Raw genomic sequence first — 18679 nt, 5'->3', positions numbered from 1 at the left:
CTTTGACCGCACGCTTTCAAGCGACTGCGCAAGACCCTTGTCGTATCCCTTCGTGTTGCGGGACTCGAAAAACTTGACAATATCATCGACATCAGCCTCCTTAGCGAATCCTCCGGTCGCAAGCGAAACGACCGAAGAAAGCATCGACAGACCAGGAGGAAGAAGCTTCTCGAGCTCGTCCCAGTGCGCCTCAACCCAGGCCCAGAGAGCACGGGTTCCCTCGACAGTGGTGCGGAGACCGCCCATGGGCAGGTAGCAGTCCTGAGTACGGACACTGCCGTCGAGAATCATGTCGAGAGTCTTCTGGATCAGCTTGGGGTTCTTTGTCCGGCCAAGCGAACGCAGAGCAGTGTTCTTCTCCGAAGTGTTGATGGGGTTGAGGTAAGTGTTGTGGATAACCTCCCACTCGGCCTCACCGCCGTTCTGCAGCGCGATGGCAAAGACAGATCCCTTCAAGTTAGGGTGGATAGCCTTCTTATCTCCAGCAGCGAAGCGGGCAAACAAGTCCTTGGCAGCAGCAACGACAGTCTCGTCGCCAGCAGTTCCAGCAGAGCCAAACATGAGAGCCTTGAACTGCTGCTCGACATGGCCAACGTTGGCATCGAACTGCCAGCCGAGGGAAGAAGCCTTGGGCGCAACAAGGTCGCGCTGGAACTTCTTGAGCGCCTCCTTGACAGCTTCATCCTCAAACATCCACGCGCTGCGGATAGCGCCGATGCGAGCAGTGATCTCATCCCAGACCACAAACTCCTGCTCGTTCTTCCATCCGGAAATGAGGTTCAGGAGACCAGTGGTGGAAGCGTAGCCGCTGGCGGCAAGAGCACCGGTGTCAGCGACAAGTCCAGCGCGATCCTCAACACTGAGAAGACCCTCCTGCGCAGCCTTTCCAAGCTTGGCGAGACGGTCGGCAGAGTACGCAGTGCGGTAGATGCCAGAGTGGTCAGCGTTGATCTTGTAGAAGCCAGTGTCGACGGGGAAAGTGGCCTCGCGAGTGTTGAGCATCAACTCCTCATCGACGCCCTTCTTCGTTCTCAAGCCGAGCGAAACGGGGAAAATGGTCTCATCCTCCTCAGGCTTGACGTCACCCGAGGTCAGGAATCTGTTTTGGCGGACGGTGATGCTCTTGCCATCGGCAGCCTCAGTCACGGTCAGAACAGGGTATCCAACCTGCTTGGTCCAGGAGTCCATCAAAGCAGAGACATCCTTGCCAGAAACCTCTGAAAGAGCGGCCCACAAGTCACCAGTCTGGGTGTTGCCGTACTTGTGCTTCTTGAGGTACTTGCGGATACCGGCGATAAAGACGTCTTCTCCGAGGAACTTGGAGACCATTCGCAAGACGCAGGATCCCTTGGAGTAGGAGATAGCGTCAAAGATCTGGTTGATCTCATCGGCACGCTTGACGGGGACCTCAATGGGATGCGAGGAACGCAATCCATCAAGACGGAGAGCAGCCTGGAGGTTGTCGGTGACGTATGACTCCCACACCTTCCAGTCAGGGTAGAACTCATTGCAGGAGAACCACGACATCCAGGTAGCGAAACCCTCGTTGAGCCATAGGCCCTCCCACCAGTCCATGGTAACCAAGTTTCCGAACCACTGGTGAGCGAGTTCGTGCTGCACGACTTCGGCAACACGCTGCTTAGTGGCAGCGCCGGAGGTCTCCTCATCGAAGAGCAAGTCGACGACACGGTAAGTGATCAAACCCCAGTTCTCCATAGCACCGGCCGAGAAATCGGGAATGGCAACCATATCCATCTTGGGAAGAGGGTAGGGCATGTCAAAGGTCTCTTCGAAGAACTTGATGGTCTTGGCCGCAAGCTCGCAGGAGAAGACACCCTGGCTCTCGTTTCCGGGAGTGGCGTAAACGCGGACAGGGATACGGAACCAGGTGGTCTCGACATAGCGCAAATCGGCGACAATGAAAGCGAGCAGGTAAGTCGACATGAGCGGGGTGTTGGCAAAGGAGACGGCCTTCTTGCCGTTGCCAAGGTCCTTGGTAGCGATATCGTTCATGTTTGACAGGCAGGTGAGGTTCTTGTCGGCGATCAAGGTGATTGCGTAGGTGGCCTTAAGAGCGGGCTCATCGAAGCAGGGGAAGGCACGACGACAGTCAGTGGGCTCCATCTGCGTGGTGGCCATGTACTTTGTCGATCCGTCCTCGGCGGTGTATGAAGAGCGGTAGAAACCGGCCATCTTGTCGTTCAGGATTCCGGTGAAGTCAATGGTGAGCTTGACCTGCGAACCGGCGGTGAAGTACTCATTGAAGATGAACTTGACGGTCTGCTGGTCATCATTGGTCTCAGAGGAGTGGAGGGACACGAGCTTGTCACCGGGGAGGGTGAGCACGACGGAGTGGATGTCAATCTCAAGGGAGTTGAGAGTGATCTCTTTCGAGGTCTCAAACACATCCAAGCTGTGTTTCGGCAGAAGTTAGTCAGAGTACAGGGAAGAATAAAAGAGACAATTGCCGATTGTGATGCGGAGAGAGATACGTACAGGATAGAGACGGTACCCTCGAATTTGAATTTCTCAAAATCAGGCTCCAGGGATAGATCATAGTGAAGGGGCTTCACGTTCTGGGGGAGGATCTCTCTCGCACCAGAGGTGCTAGATGAAGAAAAAGAGAAAAAAGTCAGCAAAGCGCACGGAGAGAGGAGAATTGAGAATAGATCACGGTGGAAGCGGTGATCTGGGGGAGTAGGTACCTGTAGCCTCCAGAGACGACGGCGTCAAGCATATCGGGATCGCGTTGCAGGCTGTGGTGGTGCTGACAGGCGTAATGTAAGCTTCGAGAAGCAGTCGAGAGGAGCGAAGGCGAGGAGAAGGGGGAGGAGGAGGAGAGGTGAGCAGGACTCGGAGGAGATGGAGTCGATGACGGAGCGAGAGCAGGCAGAGCGGGAAGCGGAAGTCTTCTACTTTTAGCCGCGGACAGCGAGAATTGGCGGATGGGAGCTAAACGTAGACACCCACGCGCTACCCGGCCCTGACTGCGAACACCGCACGCGAGTTGCGAGAAGACGGCTATTGGCGGAGAAAGACGCATTGGTCCTGGTAGAATGGCCGAAACTCACGAAGGAAGTGGGTCGGGCGGCTCGGGGAGGGTGAGGTCCGACAGCAGAAGCAGCAGGAAGAAGCACGAAGAAGGAGCTGGTGCGGGCTGCCTCTTTCTGTGCTGGCTGAGCGGACTGAGTCGCGGGAAGAGCAGGAAAAAATGGAAGAGCCCGACATCAGAGGCCTGCGGCTCGGGGCGAACTCTATGTCTTCTTACTGTCCTCTTACATCAGATGTGTATTAGATTCTATTAACATGGTTATGACGTTGCTATATCCAAATATGTCCGTTTATATGCAGGAAGAGCGACACTGGAGATGACGGAAACAAGATCTACAAAAGTCATCTCTGGATGTGGCCCACAAAGTTATCGCCCCGGTAGTCGAGATGCACATACGCCCGCTCGACCATAGGAAGCGTTTCAATCGCATACTGCAGCGCCTCGCCCAGATCGTGCGTATCGCGGAGCGACAGCTGGTCCTCGACTACTATATCAACCTCGACCTGTAGTCTATCGCCAGAATGATAGACGTTGACCGCCGTCACCTGCTTTATGCTTTCTGCGAATCGCAGACAGAGATAGGTGACGACTTGCTTGTCGACCGAGTCGCCGGCTACTCCAGACAGGTTGCGGATGTGCTCGAGCGTGGTCTCGACCCATTGGTGGATGATGTATATCGACAAGAGCAACGCGCCCAAAGGATCCAGCCACCAGTATCCGAACAAGTGTCCCGCGATTGGAAAGAGCATTGACAAGATGTTGAACACGATATCGGACATTGCGTCCTGGGCTAGAGCTTGCACGGCCGATGAGTTTATTGACCGGCACCATAGCCAGGCAAACAGCTTTAGTATGACCGCCATCGACATAATTGCAAACGATGGTAGACCCAACCTGACGGGAACCCGCGGACCGCTATATAACCGCTCGATCGCCTCGACTGCTACTTGACAAAAAGACACGATGATGATGACGGAAAACACAAGCACTCCGATCGGCTCCAGCCGGCTACGGCCGACCGGATAATTAAATCGGGTCGTCGAGTCGGTGGATTCGGCCATGCTTGTGCTCAGCCAGATTATTGTCGTGCACAAGAAATCGAGCGCAGAGTCTACCAAGGATGCAATGACCGAGATTGAATTTGTGAGAATCACGATAGCGCCTTTTCCCGCCAGCAGAAATCTTCATCGAACGATCAGTAAAAGCGCGACAAGAAAAAGAAGAAAAGAAAAGGCAGTCTTACATGTTGATCAGGAAATTGACTATGATTGCCAGAGTGACAATGCCAGAGTATTCTTCACGCGCGTCAGTATTTAAATGCGTCTGTCCTTCCTCGTCTATGTTTGCAGGCACAGCAGTTCTTCGTGATGCAGCAGACACGCCATCTGTATAATCATGGATCATTGTGTGAGAGATGTCTGAATCGAGTAGACTGTCGACTTCCATGTATCGCTCCGCGAGCTCATTCTGGGATCTGTAAAAATTTCGTATCCTGCGGGGCATCCGCGACAGCGTTTTGTCGTCAACAATCATCGACGCCCAGTCATATGGAGACTTTGTATTTCCGATCAGGTACTGTGCACGCATTTCGTGCAGCTTCAGTCGCGCACCGGCATGTGACGAGCTGCGACTGCGGAACTGGAAACTGTCGACGGACTTTCCTCTGAGGTTGTGGTAGTGGTGGTGCTGCTTACTTGACGACACCACGAGCGATGTCGCGAGCTGATGAGCGGTGCTGGACAGGACTTGAGCGGATTTCTGCGCGGCTAGTGAGCCGCCGATGGAGACGGTGCGGTAGAGGTGCGAGAGCACGCCGCGGTCGTCGTCCGAGAAATCTTGAGATGAGTCCGATAGCCGTCGGCGGGTAGCGCACGCGACACTCTGGGGCACGTCGTGCATGGGGAGCAGATGGTCGTGTTCATGGGGAGACGAGAGCATGAAGTCTTCGATATCGTCGTCGCCGTCGTCGTCGAGGGGGTCCGAAGCCGAGGAGGAGGAGGAGGGGTCGGAGGAGACGGCGTAGCTGACGACTACAGGTTGTTTAACGGGGGAGAACCCCTCGTCGGGCCCGGGACCACCGCCGAGAGGGACGACGGATGCGGTCGGCATGTCGAGGAGTGAGAGCGAGCGAGCGCGAGGAGCCGGAGCAGGGGGGAGCGGGCCGGGACCAGGAGCGAGCAGGCAGCAGGGAGAGGGACCTGGGAGAGGAAGGCAGGGAGGGCGGGGAGTCAAGTTGTATTTACGGTGGGAGTGAGCCTCAGCGGCAGGCGAAGGGGAACGGCCGAAAAATAAGGTCGCCGGCCCGGGCAGGCCAACAACGGGATATTGGCGAGATTTCTGCTGGACGGTGCGGTCCGAGAGTGAAAGTACGAGATCACTGACTACAGATTACGATGATCCCGAGCGAAGGGCGAATAAAGCGACAACAGCAGGAAACATCAACAGATCGCAGGACAATAAAAGCAATAAGCGGCGGCGCAGTGACCACCAATAAACCCGCACGAGACCCTTGTTCGGCTGTCAACACGAATACGCGGGCGCCCTCGACCGCTGCGGTACATCGCCGACTTATCTGCTCCGCACTAAACTCGCTCACCGGCCGCGTCCGGCCAAACACAGCCGGCGGATATCTGATTGCCCGCGGCCGCCTCTAAACCTGTCGACAGACAGCCAGCACTGCGCCGCACCCAGCCGTTCCCCGCTCTGCGGTGGTGGTCAAAGTATACAGAGTATACGGCATCGTAGGAGTGGACCGGCGCAGTGCTCTGGAGCAGGGCAGCGCGATCTACGCAAGGAGATCCTCCTGCCAACCTCCGCCCCGTCCGATGCGGCAGGGCGGCAGGTCCCTGTCCGTCTGGATGTTGTTTATAGCAGCAGCGAATTTGCTCGTTTCTACCTTGACTCCAGACCGCGAAAACGAGTACGAGCGAAGAGGCTTGGCCATATTTGCTCATAACCATCAGGGCCGTCTCCTCTCTTGCTCCTTCAGTCTCCAATCTCAGTCACTGAACAGTCACTGAAGTTTGAAGCTCAGCATCTGCGCAGGAAGCTGTCGCAAAATTGCTCACAAATGGCGCACAGTTTGCCTTCTGCAAGCGTGGGAGCCAAATACGCAACTTAACTCAGCCCTTACCCGATGCACTTCCATTCTAGGCATCCACCTCTTCACTACTGTTTAGCCGGATGTACAGCGTCAAGCAGCGAGTATCCGAATGCTGGTATGCTACCAGCAGAGTTTTATGGTTATCCTGATTAGATTTTGAAATGTGTGTGACGAGCTGAAAAGTGGGAAGCATGTAGTACGAGGGTTGTACGGCGGTACGGCGGTTCGCTGGCACGGCTATAGCCAGATATCGAGACGCCAGGAGACAGCCATTGCTCTTGCTTTCATATTTCATTCACTGAGCACTAATAGCCTTGATCAGGCATTGGTCCGCAAAGAGCTCTTTGATCCGGACTGCCTGATACAGCATCTGACCAGATCTGTGTTGGGCGGTAATACGACGAAGCAATATCTTGCATCTTGAGAGCAGCCTCGCGCGTCACTGTGCAGACCCTGCCTCTGTTTCTATTCTGCTTCAAACTTCCCTTCATAGCCACACCTTGTCCTCCGCTGTAGAAAAGAATCTGAACAAATGGACACCACGTTATGACCTGAGCAAAGTGCTTCCAATCAGTGCTGAAACACAAACCCCTCGATCAAGCACGTGCACGAAATATCTCGCGAGCAGGGCCTGGCCTGAACGCGCAAGAGTGAGACGTGGCAGTTTCCATGATCTGTCTGTCGTCTTGCACAGAACAAAGCAATTCTATCACTCAAAGTGGAAGACGGCGATATTTGCATATGTTAACCTGAGCGAATCTGCCTTCTGGAACCACAATTGTGCTCGCTTGACCGAGATACAATGTCGAACGCCATCCCAGCTGCTGCAAAGGATCAGCCTGACGCGTCGTCGTCGTCGGGGTCGAAATCGGCAGTCGATCTACCAGCGGGCACAATCACCGTCAAGTCCACTTTTGTCTCGCGGCTGGTTTCGCTCTTGGCGATTGGACTGGCGCTATCACTTATTTTCAATTCGCAAGAGGATGCGTCGCTGTATGATCCTTTGAAAGCATGTGTCGGGTTCTCAATCCTTGCATATCTTATTACTGTCAATCTGATTCCTATTTTGGCGCCGGAGTTTGTTCGAGTTGGGTTTTTTGGTAAGGATTTGGGAAAGAAAGATCGGCCAGTTATGTACGTTTGCTCTGCCTCTTTTGACTTCTAGATCACGAGAAATGATATTAATGATTGCTTTACAGTGCCGAAACAATGGGGGCGGTGTGCGCGGTTGTCTACCTCGTTTCTATGTTTTTCTTTATCCCGTTTCTCTTTTACAAATACTACGTCACCAGCACTTCAGGCGGTGGAAACCGCGAGCAAGGCTATGACGCAGCCGTCGAGCTTCTCCACAAAGGTCGCGCACTACGCATGTTCCCACACTCAAAGCTGGCAGAGTACCTCGCCGCTCTGCTTTCCTTATTTAGCATGCTGGTCCTCGGTGTAGCCGACGATCTGTTTGACATTCGGTGGCGGAATAAGCTGTTCATGCCTGCGATTGCTGCATTGCCAATGATGTTTGTGTATTATGTCGATTTTGGAGTGACGCGGGTCGTCGTGCCTGAGTTTGCGTACAAGGTGTTTTTCCCAGAATCGCTGGCGTACCCGACCACGATCGATCTCGGAGCGCTATACTACGTCTACATGCTTTCTTTGGCAATTTTCCTGCCGAATTCAATCAACATTCTCGCTGGGGTGAACGGCTTAGAAGCAGGCCAGGCGTTCGTCATCGCCATATTCCTTCTCCTCAACGACGCACTCTATATCCTCCCAAGCCGCTTGTTTGGTCTTCCCGAGCACCCAGGCACGGAAGCGCATCTCTTTTCGACATACTTCACCTTACCGCTCGTGGCCGTCACGCTCGCCCTCCTTCGCTTCAACTGGTTCCCAGCGCGCGTATTCGTGGGCGACACGTACTGCTACTTTGCGGGAATGGTGCTTGCGCAGGTCGGTATCGTTGGCCATTTCGCAAAGACGCTGATGCTTTTTTTGGTGCCGCAGGTGTTCAATTTCTTGTACTCTGCTCCTCAACTGTTTCATCTCGTCGATTGCCCGCGCCATCGGCTGCCGAAGCTGAATACCGAGACAGGTCTTCTCGAGCCGTCGCGAGTATATTTCCCGACCAAGCCGCGCAAACTACAGACGTTATTGCTTCGCACTATGAGTATATTCAAACTCATTCACCTAGAGTACGATTCCAAGACCGGTGCAATTGCTTCGGCCTCAAACATGACGCTCATCAACCTGATCCTGACGTGGACAGGACCTCTGCGCGAAGATAGACTGGCGCTGGTTTTGTTGTTGATCCAGGGGTTCACTTGTATGGTTGGTTTGACTGCTCGACACACGATTGCGCCTATAATATTTGGGCGTGATAATATCTGATTCTTGGATCAGAATTGATAAAAGTATTTGTTGAGGGACTTGCAGTGCTGATACAGAAAGTACTCATCCCAGTTTATGGCTGCCTCTCCTACTATGATGGTGGTTTTTAGATCTCAAGTGTAATATTAACATGAAGCAAGTCATTAGATGTATAGTGTAAATTAGATAATTAGCATGGGTGTCTATTTAGAAAAATGCGACAAAGAAAGAACAAAAGCTCCTATAGACGATCCAAAAATCGACCATGGCCAGATAAAACGACAAAACGCAATCACAGACCCACGACATTTTTGCGCTCGTCCTCTAACTGACCTAGCCACTGCTTCACCAATGGATGCTTTATCTTACTCCTCGCTTTGAAAAAATCCGCCAGCTCGACCTTCTTATCCTCCTTTCCCTCGAGCACGTCCATTTCGTACTCGACCGTCTGCAGCAAAAACTCGAATTTGTCGAGATCTTTGACGAACCGGGCCTCGGGAGTTGACATTTCTTCGTATTCGAGGTAGAGTGTGTATAGTTGCGAGGCTGCGTCCGGGTTTAGTGGGCGGATGAGGTCGGCGAGGTAGTTCATCGTTTCACGCTCGCGTCGGTGTTTTTCGTCTGTCCGGAAATCACAGGAGGATGATTAGATACAAGACACAAAATTCGTGAAACAAAAAGGGATAATGTACCAGCGCCGACAGGGTCGGAAGGAGTCAGATCTCCGACTACGGCCTCGGCCAGATCGTGCACGAGAGCAATCATCGCACACTTTCGACTATCAAGATTATCCTCCGGCGGAGCAAGCATAGACATAACCGCCATTCGATACATATGATCGCTGATAGACTCCGCGTTGCCATGCTGAATGCCCTTATCAAGCCAGCCTGTCCGGCGCTGGGTCTTTAGAAACCTGAGGATCCTGAAGAACGACAGCGGTGCCGGGAGGGACAGGATCGATTTTGGAATCGCGAGTTCCGGCGTCCATTGCTGTTGCAGCGGCTCGGTGCCGTTCGCAGCCGTCGAGGCTGCGGATCCGGTTGTCGCTGAGGCCTCGGCTGGAACTTGCATTCTAGTGAATATCTTTCTGAGTGGTTCTTCTCGCGACGGCGGTGAGCTCGAGGACGGAAGCACAGGGTGTAAAAAGGCCGACCGCGTCCGAGAGCTTTTTTTGTTGTTTACGATGATGAAAGTTTAAAAAGCGTTGATGAGATATGGCCTCTGCTCCGAAGAGCCGACTTTGTGTGAAATACAAGAGCCAGTCTGCAGCCACTCTTTGGTCTGCTACATAAACTCATAAAACGAATATAATTGGCAAAAAGACAAGTACTACTATTTTGTAGGTAGAAGCTTCAGGCAGCTCAGTTTGAAGAGTGGTCGAGGGGATGTCATGGTGAGCTATCTTTAAACTCAATTGAGTCGTCTTTTTAATCTCTTTTCTGTGCAAACTACTACTGATCTCCAAGCAAAAGACAAACCGCAGAGCAAAGAACGTTTTGATGAGTCGGTGCCCTCCCCGCATCCAAAATCGGCTTCGACCCGACCGGCTAATTGACATCATCCGTCTCGAGCCCGGCTTCACGACATATCCTCTCTCTGTCTCTCCGCGCCGGTCCTGCTCAGAAGAAGCCTGAGGCAACTCACTTCTGCTTCACCTTCCTCTTCTTCTTTGCTTGCCTCTAGTTTTAGTTGGATATATCTCTGCACCTGTCTTTGAGCTAGACGCCGTCTCCCCTTCTCGGGCTCGCAAATGGGTTCTGCCGAAGGCCCCGGAGCTACCGACGATGAGCCCTCTCCGGCATCTGCCCCGGCCCCTCGACGTCGTGTGCGTACAGGGTGTCTGACCTGCCGCTCACGCCACCGCAAATGTACGCAATTGCTACATCTATCCTTCGATATATCCCTGCTGACATGTGTCTTACCCCACAGGCGATGAGAAGCGTCCGACCTGCGACAACTGCGCGGCCAAGAAACTAGACTGTCAATGGAGCGTCAAAGGGCTTTTCCAGGAGTCTAACTCCCGATACATCTCGGCATCAGGGCACATTTCGGTTGTTCCTCGCGTGTCCCAGTTCACCGTATGTATTTATGCATTTTCGAGGACGCAGTTTGTAGTTATGGCTGATTCGGATTTATAGATTGTTAGCGACGGCCCGCGAGGTAACGGGCCTCCCAAGAAGCGACAGCGCAAAATCTCGGAATCAGACAATGGAACTATAGAGCAGAGTTCAGAGTTGCCGTTGGCGAACACTGGAGTCAGCAGCACCCGTGCGCCAGCAGATAGCAGACTGACAATTCATGAAGAGGTTTCCACCGCCGAACGAGCGGAAATCTATCTACTTGAAGGTGTATCTCTAGCCACAGATCTGTCTGGCTACGCCCGTACAGATCAGGAGACTACCCGATTTGCGCAGTTAGAGCCTTCGAGACAGCCTGGTGACCGCAGCGACTCCTCAGCAAGCAATACCTCAGCCACAACAGATAACTCCACAATCTCCTACAACAACGGATCTGCAGTACCAAATCTTGAGCGGGCAAGCTTGCGTACTATTCTGAATCTTTCTGAAAACCGATCGTCTTCTGCTTCTGACGCAGCTCAGCTGAACAAGTTTAGCATGCCAGGGCTGGACACCGGGTTGTGGCGACAAGGCAGTCTTGCTGCTCGTGAGAAGTATCCCGAACAACTTAGAGCAGAGAACTTTGAGCATAGGATATCAATTTCAAATATCGCTGAGATCGATCACAGCCACCAAATTCGACAACCAATCTCGCTGCCACGAATTCACTCGGCATCATGCTCGCCTGATTTTGAAGGCTATTTAGGATCACAGTCGAATAGTACATCGTCTGGGATGTCGGAGGATGAGGAAGATGGCGCGGAGGACGATGAGGAGGAAGAAGGAGAAGCGGAGTTTCTTGGCGATATCAGTATATCCTACAAAGACCTCCATATAAACCTCCTCGAGTGCATCGAGGTTGCTTTATCTGAGGCTACGAGCAGGTCCACCTCAACCTCCCGCTCACATATCTGCCCAGGACAAATCCGCAGTCGCAGCGAGCTCTCCAGTCTCGACAAAGCACGGCTATTGCGGAATTACGTCGATAACGTCGCTGATAGCTTGGATCTCTGCAACAACGACCACCATTTTGCTGTCGAGATACCGCGCATGGCTCTTACAAACAACGCTCTCCTTTACGCGATTTTCGCCATTTCCTCGAAGCAGTTTGAATGCGTGGATTCGAACTACCCGCCTGGAGTTACGCTGGATATATACTGGGATTTTCTGCAGTATCTTGCTCCAGAATTACCCAGCTGTAGCATGGAAGTCATTGCGTCTTGTGTGATATTATGCGGACTTGAACTCATGGGGTCCAAATCAAATCACCGACGACGACATGTAACTGCCTGTGCTTCTCTTCTAGCAGCTTGCAACATCACAGGCATGACCAGCGGTTTCGGAGGCGCTATGTTTTGGTGCCTGGCAAGGATGGATATCGCCACCGTCATGATTGGCGAAGAACCCACAATCATCCGCAACCACGGCGGCACCATCACGCAAGCAATGTCTGTGAACGCTATCAGTGCATTGTTTCGGTCCCACTGGCTATCGGCAAAAGCCTCTCGTGCCTGCGACTCCTACGCAAACTACTCGCTTCTCCTTGCCGCGCGCGTGATTGCGCTGATATCCCGAGAAGGAAGGTACGCTGACAGCCATGGCCCGTGGGAGCAGCTGCCCAACGAAAACGCTTCTGTTTTAGGTTATGACGGGGAGTGGGAAGAGTTGTGGAATGGGCTACGAGAGTGGGTTGAGCGGAGGCCGGAGTACATGTTACCACTGTTTGCCTTCCAGGAGGAAAAGGATGGGCGGGACGTTTCCCCGTTTCCGACAGTTTTGTACGGTAATGGATCAGCTAGTATGTTCCCCTCCCTATATTTTTTATAACATACACGCTAACGCCAATTTCTAGCCTATGTAACCAGCTGTACCACACATCGTTTCTCTTAAGCAGAATAAACCACGACATTACAAATACGCAAAGCCACTCCGCCCATGCTATGGCACGCAAAACAGATCTGCGCAATAGCCCAGACAAACAAAAACCGGTGCGCATTCCCCCTGCTCCCTATCTTAATATTTTACTTATCTTGCTCAGAGGTTGTGCTAATCGTTTTAACAGAGCCTGCTGGTCGTACTTGATTCAGAGCTTGAAATCGCGGGACAGCTGATGTCGCATCAAAGCGAGCATGCGACGATCTTCCAGGTATTGCAGGAAATCGCAGCGACGACGGGGTGCGCAGTTGATAGCTGCCGCGACGAGCTTCGAGAGATTTGGGGGGTGTGAAGTGGCTTAGTGATGTTTTGGCTGTTGGTATAAGATATAGATATAGATTTATGTATATAAACGGCTTGGTGAATATCTTTTACAGTACAAGTGCAGTGGGTCACTCAGAGTGTGTAGGGTTTTATCACCCAAAGAAGCAACCGGAAGCCACTATATGATGCACGGCCACTCCACCCATTCACAGAAGCTCGAGGAGTTATTTCGTTTCGATAGCAATAAAGTAAAATTGGAGCAAGTTTACTATGAGAAAAAACAACTTTTAGATTATCCACAACAGCTATATACATCCTCATACGACCCTCGCCCACCTATATAAAAGATAGATGAAGAAACCGCGTCGACGAATACCACCACAGCGGCTATCAGAAGAAAAAATATACAAAAGGAATGAATGAGAAGGAGAACTGCAAAGGAATGAAGAAAAAGAATGACAAGGGAATGATAGGAAAACAAAAGATAGATGCGGCCGACATCCTCACCGGAAACTCTGGAATATAAATGCTTAGATACATGAAACGACAAACTAAATGAGAGGAAAATAAAAGAAAGAGAAACTGATAATCACTTTAAACGCCTTCTTGTACCATGCCACATAACGTCAATAAGAAGAACCATAATGGAAATAGAAACAGGATCAGAGCAATACGGACGAAAAAAAAAATAAGTAAAATAGAGAGCCTACATGGCGCGTCCAAAAGTCGTGCTTTCGTAATCGCCATTCGCAACTCCTTCGTCGTTTTCAGATGCAACGACCGCTAGTTTTTCGGGATCAGTAGCACTTGAATAATGCTGCGCGCAGTCGCCGTCAGCGAGGATCCGAACCTGCTTCTCGAGAGCTTATACTCAAGAAGTCCCATTCCTTTGACAAGAATCTCTCGGTAGCAGCGCACTCGCATCGCGTTTATCTGCGATGTCGATCTTCGAGGACCGACCGCTGCTATCAGTGCTTCCGCGTGCGCGGAAGGATGGGCGTGAGGATCGAGAGATGCTTTGCGGTTCTGGTCTGCGTCAGGCGGTAAAGCTTCCTTCTCTAGTACCGGTTATCTACCTCTGGAGACTTCGAGCGCGAACGCAATCGTTGAGTGATCCTCCGTGATGGACGACCACACTTGCGTCCGACAGTCGGTTTTTCACCGTGCCGTCGTCGTAGAAGAGCGAGAAATAGTGCGCTTGCGCGTCGCTCTCCGTCAGAGTATTGGCTGCGGAGTGCGCGCGCGAGAAAGGATCCGATGATCGGACTTGACGGATTAGATCTTGTACGGGACGCAGACTGCGACAAGATGCCGCATCAATGGGTCGCCGTTCTCTTTCAACTCCACGCCTTGCAGTTTTGCACCAGAAGTACTCAATGCTGACGCGTAGTTGATCTTGATGATCCAGTCGTTCATCTCATCCGGCGAGTCTGCCATGAACCAGTCCTCCTCGCTTCCTCGGACAATCACAAACGAGCTGCGGTGTTTCTGATAGCCGCGTCGAGCATCTCGTCGGCGTGAAAGCCCTGGATAGGCGGATAAACACAACGGTACTGCTGTTCTCGTCCGCACTCACTGACGCACTCAACTGATCCATCAATCCACGCACCAATTCACGTCGCGGAAAAAATAGATGTGCGAGAGCGTGAGGAAGACCCCATGATCTCCAGCTCGATTTGATCATCCTCCGCCTCTTACGCTCGATGCTCGTGAGAATTCCAATCTTTGCAATCTTGATATAACTGAGCGAAGGTTCGCGAGGAATACTCGGCTCCATCATTATAGACGACTGGCGCGAACGCGGTGGAAGGATTTGAAGTAGAGGACTATTGATGAACAAACTATGGAGCACCTTGACGTTGAACTGTGGAGCGTTCCAGAGTAAGAATACGGATTCTCGGTGCTTCGTAAAACGTCTGAGACCGGAGGACGTAATTCCGAGAGTCGGTTCTCAACAATATAGCTGTAGGGGTCGATAGGCTCCCTACTTTGCTTCGCAAGACCAACCAAACTCTTCCGGTGCCTCTGCAGCGGCGGGCGTTCTAAGGTCTTCTCAGACGCCGGCGTGCCGAGATCAATTTCTTCCTCCATGTGCACGAACGGGGTATATGTGATGTTGTCATAGAAGCACTCTAGGATGTCTTTGGAGATACCTTCGGTCTGCGTGTTGCGAACGTAGTCTGACTTTTGCATTTTGTGCCGGTTGCTTTTGTTGAATGCATCGGTGTGGAGGATCATGAGTGAGAACGCGATAACGTACGCCTGGTCTGCAATCAAATAAGACATTAGAAAGACAAGAACATAAAGATTAAAAAAACTTGAACAGATTCTCACCCTTGGAAAAGAAGATTTCAGGATTACAGTAGTGAACGCGTCGAGAACGCGATCGATCTGCTGTGTTTCTTTTGGTAACTGTAAATTTCCGTAGCGCCATATCGATAGGCTCATCAGTAAAATCAAAACACATCCAGGACTTTTTTGTGAAAAGACGAGTCGTCCTTCGACAACAGTAATGCTAATTTCGGCTAATCAGACGATCGACTCTCTCGAGGTACTCTGCAGGACTCTCGTTTTCGTCCTCGTGATCAGGCAGAGTAATATGCGGTAGCGGTGAATTACCATGCTTTGGAGAAGACGAAGGCCCTGTGGGGATGGTCGCGATCGAAGTCGAGGACGCGAGCTGTGGCTTTGCTTTCAGTTCGGCGAAATTCGGCTCACTTCCAGTGCGCAGCTTTAGCGAGAAGAGGTTTGCGAGTCCAGTGATCTGGCTGAGTTGTGGTAGGTCACGTCGGACACTGGCGCGTCGGTCGTTATCGAGTGAGTTTAAAGTCTGGCTGCGCGCACGGGTTCGCTGGACACTCGATGTCGGGGACATATTTGCTGATGTGTTGGAAAGCCGGCTTGAGTGAGAAACATTTGAGAGCGAGCGGGCAAGATAGGCTAAGATACAGTTAGTCATTGTCTATAAGCAACGTCATGAGGCGAGCAACGTACAGGGATGCAAGGTGCCGGAGCTACGATGCCGCAGATCAGGCACGTTGATGTGCAGATCCGACGCGCTTTGGACAGGGAACGTAATAGAAGGCGTTTCTTTGGTTGGAGACGAGGCCGAACTTCGAAACGCGGGCGAGTGGTTGAAGAATGCAGAGGCAACCTTCTTTCTCAGCTTTGCAAAGCTCTTCTGATTCGATGATGAGGAAGATGACGAAGGGGTCGGTGAGAGCGGACGCGTCGGTGATCGGTATCCACTGCTCATGGTATCAGATGCGGGAGACATGAGTCCAGAGATAGAGTGTCTATTCTCATCGTCTGTGGTGGACACATGGATATCAGATTCGGATAGCGACGACATCAGCGAGCGCGGACGATAGGATTGAGGAGGCAGATCCGGCGTAATGAGGCGTACGGACGGCGGTGGTAGGTTCGGAAATGAGTCGTTTGACGGCGACACAGGTCTCGAACGTAGAGAGGTGGTGGAATCTGTCTCATGGAGCGGATGGTCGGGTTCTTCGAACGTGACCCTGGAGCGCGAGAGGTCCTGCACGTTACGACGTTGGAAGGAGAAGACAGAATTGCGCGAGCTGCTTAGTCGGTGCGGAAGAGAGGTAGATGATCCATGCGACCCTTCGCTATTCAAACGAGTAGCCGAGTGCGAATGACGGTGAGGACGGAGGCTGCGAGGCGGACGCGAGTGGGTGGTGGCCGCGTTCTGCGGAATGGTTTCGAGAGTGCGCGCGCGTCTGCGATTGGCTTGCTTCTTCGCGTTGACGGGCGGCGGGACAGGAATGAGCGGCTCTGTGGGGGTCGTAGGCCCGTCCGAGCCGGCGGTCGAGACAGACGAGCGACGGAAGCGGGAGAGGAAGGAGGAGGCGGAGGAGTCGACCGAACGCGAGCGCGAGGAGGTGGAGAAGGGCAGCGATAGCGAGTGCGAGGACGAGCGGGAGCGGTCGCGTTTCTGGAGCCGGTCGCGGTCGAGGTCGCGGTCGGTGTCGGTGTGCTCGTCGGCCGACCCGCGCTCACGGCGGCGGTGGCCAACAGAGAACGCAGACATGATTGCGTGGTGAGCCCGTGTCTGCGTCTGGCGGGCTGCTGCTGCTTCTGCTGCTTCTGCTGCCGCTGCCCGGCTTTGCTGCTGTCACTGCGTCGAGCAAGGAGTGCGCGCCCAATCGGGAAAGCCTAACCCTCTCACATTCCCTGTGCGGCTTATCTCATCGCCGGTCTGGTGCAAGTGCGGAGACAGAATTAGAAGTTGTTTTGGGAGAAACGAAAAGTCGCGTGGAGATTAAACCAACACCGGACGATGACGACAAATAATAGTTCACCAGCCCGTCGTCCGCGATCTGCTGCTGTTCACCAACCTCCTCCACAATGCGCTTCCATCGATCGGCCCTACTCGCTTTCGAGCACTACATGGCCAGCATCACCGCGGTCTCAATCGTATCTCATTTGTCTCTACGGCCTCCTCGTGGCATGGCTCTATCAGGTCGAGAACGGACCCGCCTTGCCTGCTTCTGAATCACATTCCAGCGCTCTAGTCAATGCTGCATGGAAAGATCTGGCGCAGATCTCGACTCGGCCTCACTCCTTCAACTCTCGCCAGCACGAATTGACTCGCCAGTATCTGCTCGACCGGATACAGACGGTGTCGACCAAGTCTGCAAACTCGGAGCACATCGACGTCATCTCGGACGAGTCTGGCTTTGTTATCACATACGACAGCAACGTCGGCTACTGGGAAGGAGAAAACGTATATGTCGTTATCCACGGTACCTCTGGGACTCCTGGAGTCTTGGTCTCTGCACATTACGACTCGGTAGCGACTGCCTACGGCACGACCGACGATGGCATCGGCGTCGTCACATTGCTGCAGCTACTCGAGTATTTCTCTGGACACCGCCCATTTCACAACGTGGTACTGAACTTCAATACCGGCGAGGAGATAAATCTCTTTGGTGCTCACCAGTTCATCAAGCATCCCGTCTCAAAATACGTCAGTTCATTCATCAATCTCGAAGGTGCTGGCGCGGGTGGTCGTACCGCTCTGTTCCGCAGCTCAAGCTACGAAGCCTTGAAAGCATTTTCAGGCTCAGGTCCTGCTTTCGGAAGTGTGATCATGCAGGACATTTTTAAGACCGGTGTGGTTCACAGCGAAACAGACTTTGAGCCATACTCCGAGGCAGGTCTTCATGGCCTTGACATGGCTTTTTACAAGCCGCGATCCCGCTATCATACCGCGCTGGACAATCTGAAGAGCACCGATAAGAGCTCCGTGAAATTCATGATTGACAACGCGCTTCGACTTACGAATTTCCTGGCCGGAGAGCGTTATGTGGCAGCTGAAGACAATGCCGATGAACTGGGCGTATTTTTCGACATCTACGGACACAAACCGCTGGCTTTCTCTATGACCGGGTTTGCGAGATTCTCGCTATTCTTTGCTATTCTGGGTCCGACTTTGATTGGCTATATAGTGTACTATGTCATGTTCAAGCATCCGGTCGTAAGAGTCACCGCGTATGGCTGGGTTCGAATGCCAGTGACATTCTTCTTCCTTGTTGTGGTCAATATAACCGTCGTGAAGATGTTTACCGGCCACAATCCTGCCATCATCTACTCTTCTGACCTGCCAATTATTGCGATCGGTTACTTCTCTCTGATTACGTCGTTTGTTACACTATTCATAGCCCAAGCAGCTCACCCTACGACCTCGCAGCTACCCAGCATCCTCGAGCTTCTGATGGTTCACTGGCTTCTATCTGTCTTCTCAATCTATTCACATTATACGCTGCAATTAGGCGGAGGGTATATGTTTACGTTTCAGTACCTCGGCACACTCTCGGCCACTGT

At 52.5% G+C, this 18679-nt stretch overlaps 7 protein-coding genes across 7 annotated transcripts; 3 read left to right on the top strand and 4 right to left on the bottom strand.

Annotated features, from left to right (window-relative positions):
* Positions 1-12: 12 nt before the first annotated feature.
* BZA70DRAFT_292369 (peptidase family M1-domain-containing protein) lies at positions 13-2737 on the bottom strand (the record flags this gene model as incomplete). Its single annotated transcript, XM_064914372.1, has 3 exons — positions 13-2413; positions 2497-2607; positions 2706-2737. Coding segments are annotated over 3 exons (2544 nt in total), but the record flags the coding sequence as incomplete, so codon positions are not given.
* A 481-nt stretch (positions 2738-3218) lies between these two features.
* On the bottom strand, positions 3219-5397 carry BZA70DRAFT_120479 (cation efflux family-domain-containing protein). The gene is made up of 2 exons (XM_064909497.1): positions 4296-5397; positions 3219-4234 (listed from the first exon to the last, which is right to left on the bottom strand). The coding sequence occupies exons 1-2, from the start codon at positions 5159-5161 to the stop codon at positions 3394-3396; spliced, it is 1707 nt and encodes a 568-aa protein (XP_064765394.1). The 5' UTR covers positions 5162-5397; the 3' UTR covers positions 3219-3393.
* A 1088-nt stretch (positions 5398-6485) lies between these two features.
* On the top strand, positions 6486-8624 carry BZA70DRAFT_120513 (glycosyl transferase family 4-domain-containing protein). Its single transcript, XM_064909498.1, has 2 exons — positions 6486-7289; positions 7355-8624. Exons 1-2 carry the CDS (start codon positions 6958-6960, stop codon positions 8535-8537), a joined length of 1515 nt encoding a protein of 504 aa, XP_064765393.1. The 5' UTR covers positions 6486-6957; the 3' UTR covers positions 8538-8624.
* Positions 8625-8690: 66 nt separating this feature from the next.
* Positions 8691-9831, bottom strand: BZA70DRAFT_298030 (HD domain-containing protein). Its single transcript, XM_064914589.1, has 2 exons — positions 9209-9831; positions 8691-9137 (listed from the first exon to the last, which is right to left on the bottom strand). The coding sequence occupies exons 1-2, from the start codon at positions 9585-9587 to the stop codon at positions 8809-8811; spliced, it is 708 nt and encodes a 235-aa protein (XP_064765392.1). The 5' UTR covers positions 9588-9831; the 3' UTR covers positions 8691-8808.
* A 252-nt stretch (positions 9832-10083) lies between these two features.
* On the top strand, positions 10084-13150 carry BZA70DRAFT_286323 (uncharacterized protein). The gene is made up of 6 exons (XM_064913850.1): positions 10084-10384; positions 10446-10594; positions 10655-12431; positions 12558-12621; positions 12672-12673; positions 12721-13150. Exons 1-6 carry the CDS (start codon positions 10267-10269, stop codon positions 12858-12860), a joined length of 2250 nt encoding a protein of 749 aa, XP_064765391.1. The 5' UTR covers positions 10084-10266; the 3' UTR covers positions 12861-13150.
* Positions 13151-14107: 957 nt separating this feature from the next.
* On the bottom strand, positions 14108-16883 carry BZA70DRAFT_270118 (uncharacterized protein; the record flags this gene model as incomplete). Its single annotated transcript, XM_064911252.1, has 6 exons — positions 14108-14358; positions 14417-14658; positions 14685-15099; positions 15167-15330; positions 15388-15772; positions 15827-16883. The coding sequence occupies 6 exons, from the start codon at positions 16881-16883 to the stop codon at positions 14108-14110; spliced, it is 2514 nt and encodes an 837-aa protein (XP_064765390.1).
* A 243-nt stretch (positions 16884-17126) lies between these two features.
* BZA70DRAFT_298028 (uncharacterized protein) lies at positions 17127-18570 on the top strand (the record flags this gene model as incomplete). The annotated part of the gene is made up of 3 exons (XM_064914588.1): positions 17127-17269; positions 17322-18496; positions 18546-18570. Exons 1-3 carry the CDS (start codon positions 17201-17203, stop codon positions 18568-18570), a joined length of 1269 nt encoding a protein of 422 aa, XP_064765389.1. The 5' UTR covers positions 17127-17200.
* Positions 18571-18679: the final 109 nt, after the last annotated feature.

This window comes from Myxozyma melibiosi (assembly GCF_037950935.1).
Source record: "Myxozyma melibiosi strain Phaff 52-87 chromosome Unknown BZA70scaffold_21, whole genome shotgun sequence".
Classification (NCBI taxonomy): Eukaryota; Fungi; Ascomycota; class Lipomycetes; order Lipomycetales; family Lipomycetaceae; genus Myxozyma; species Myxozyma melibiosi.
Note: the sequence above shows the minus strand (reverse complement) of the source record. Positions and strands in the feature narration are given on the sequence as shown.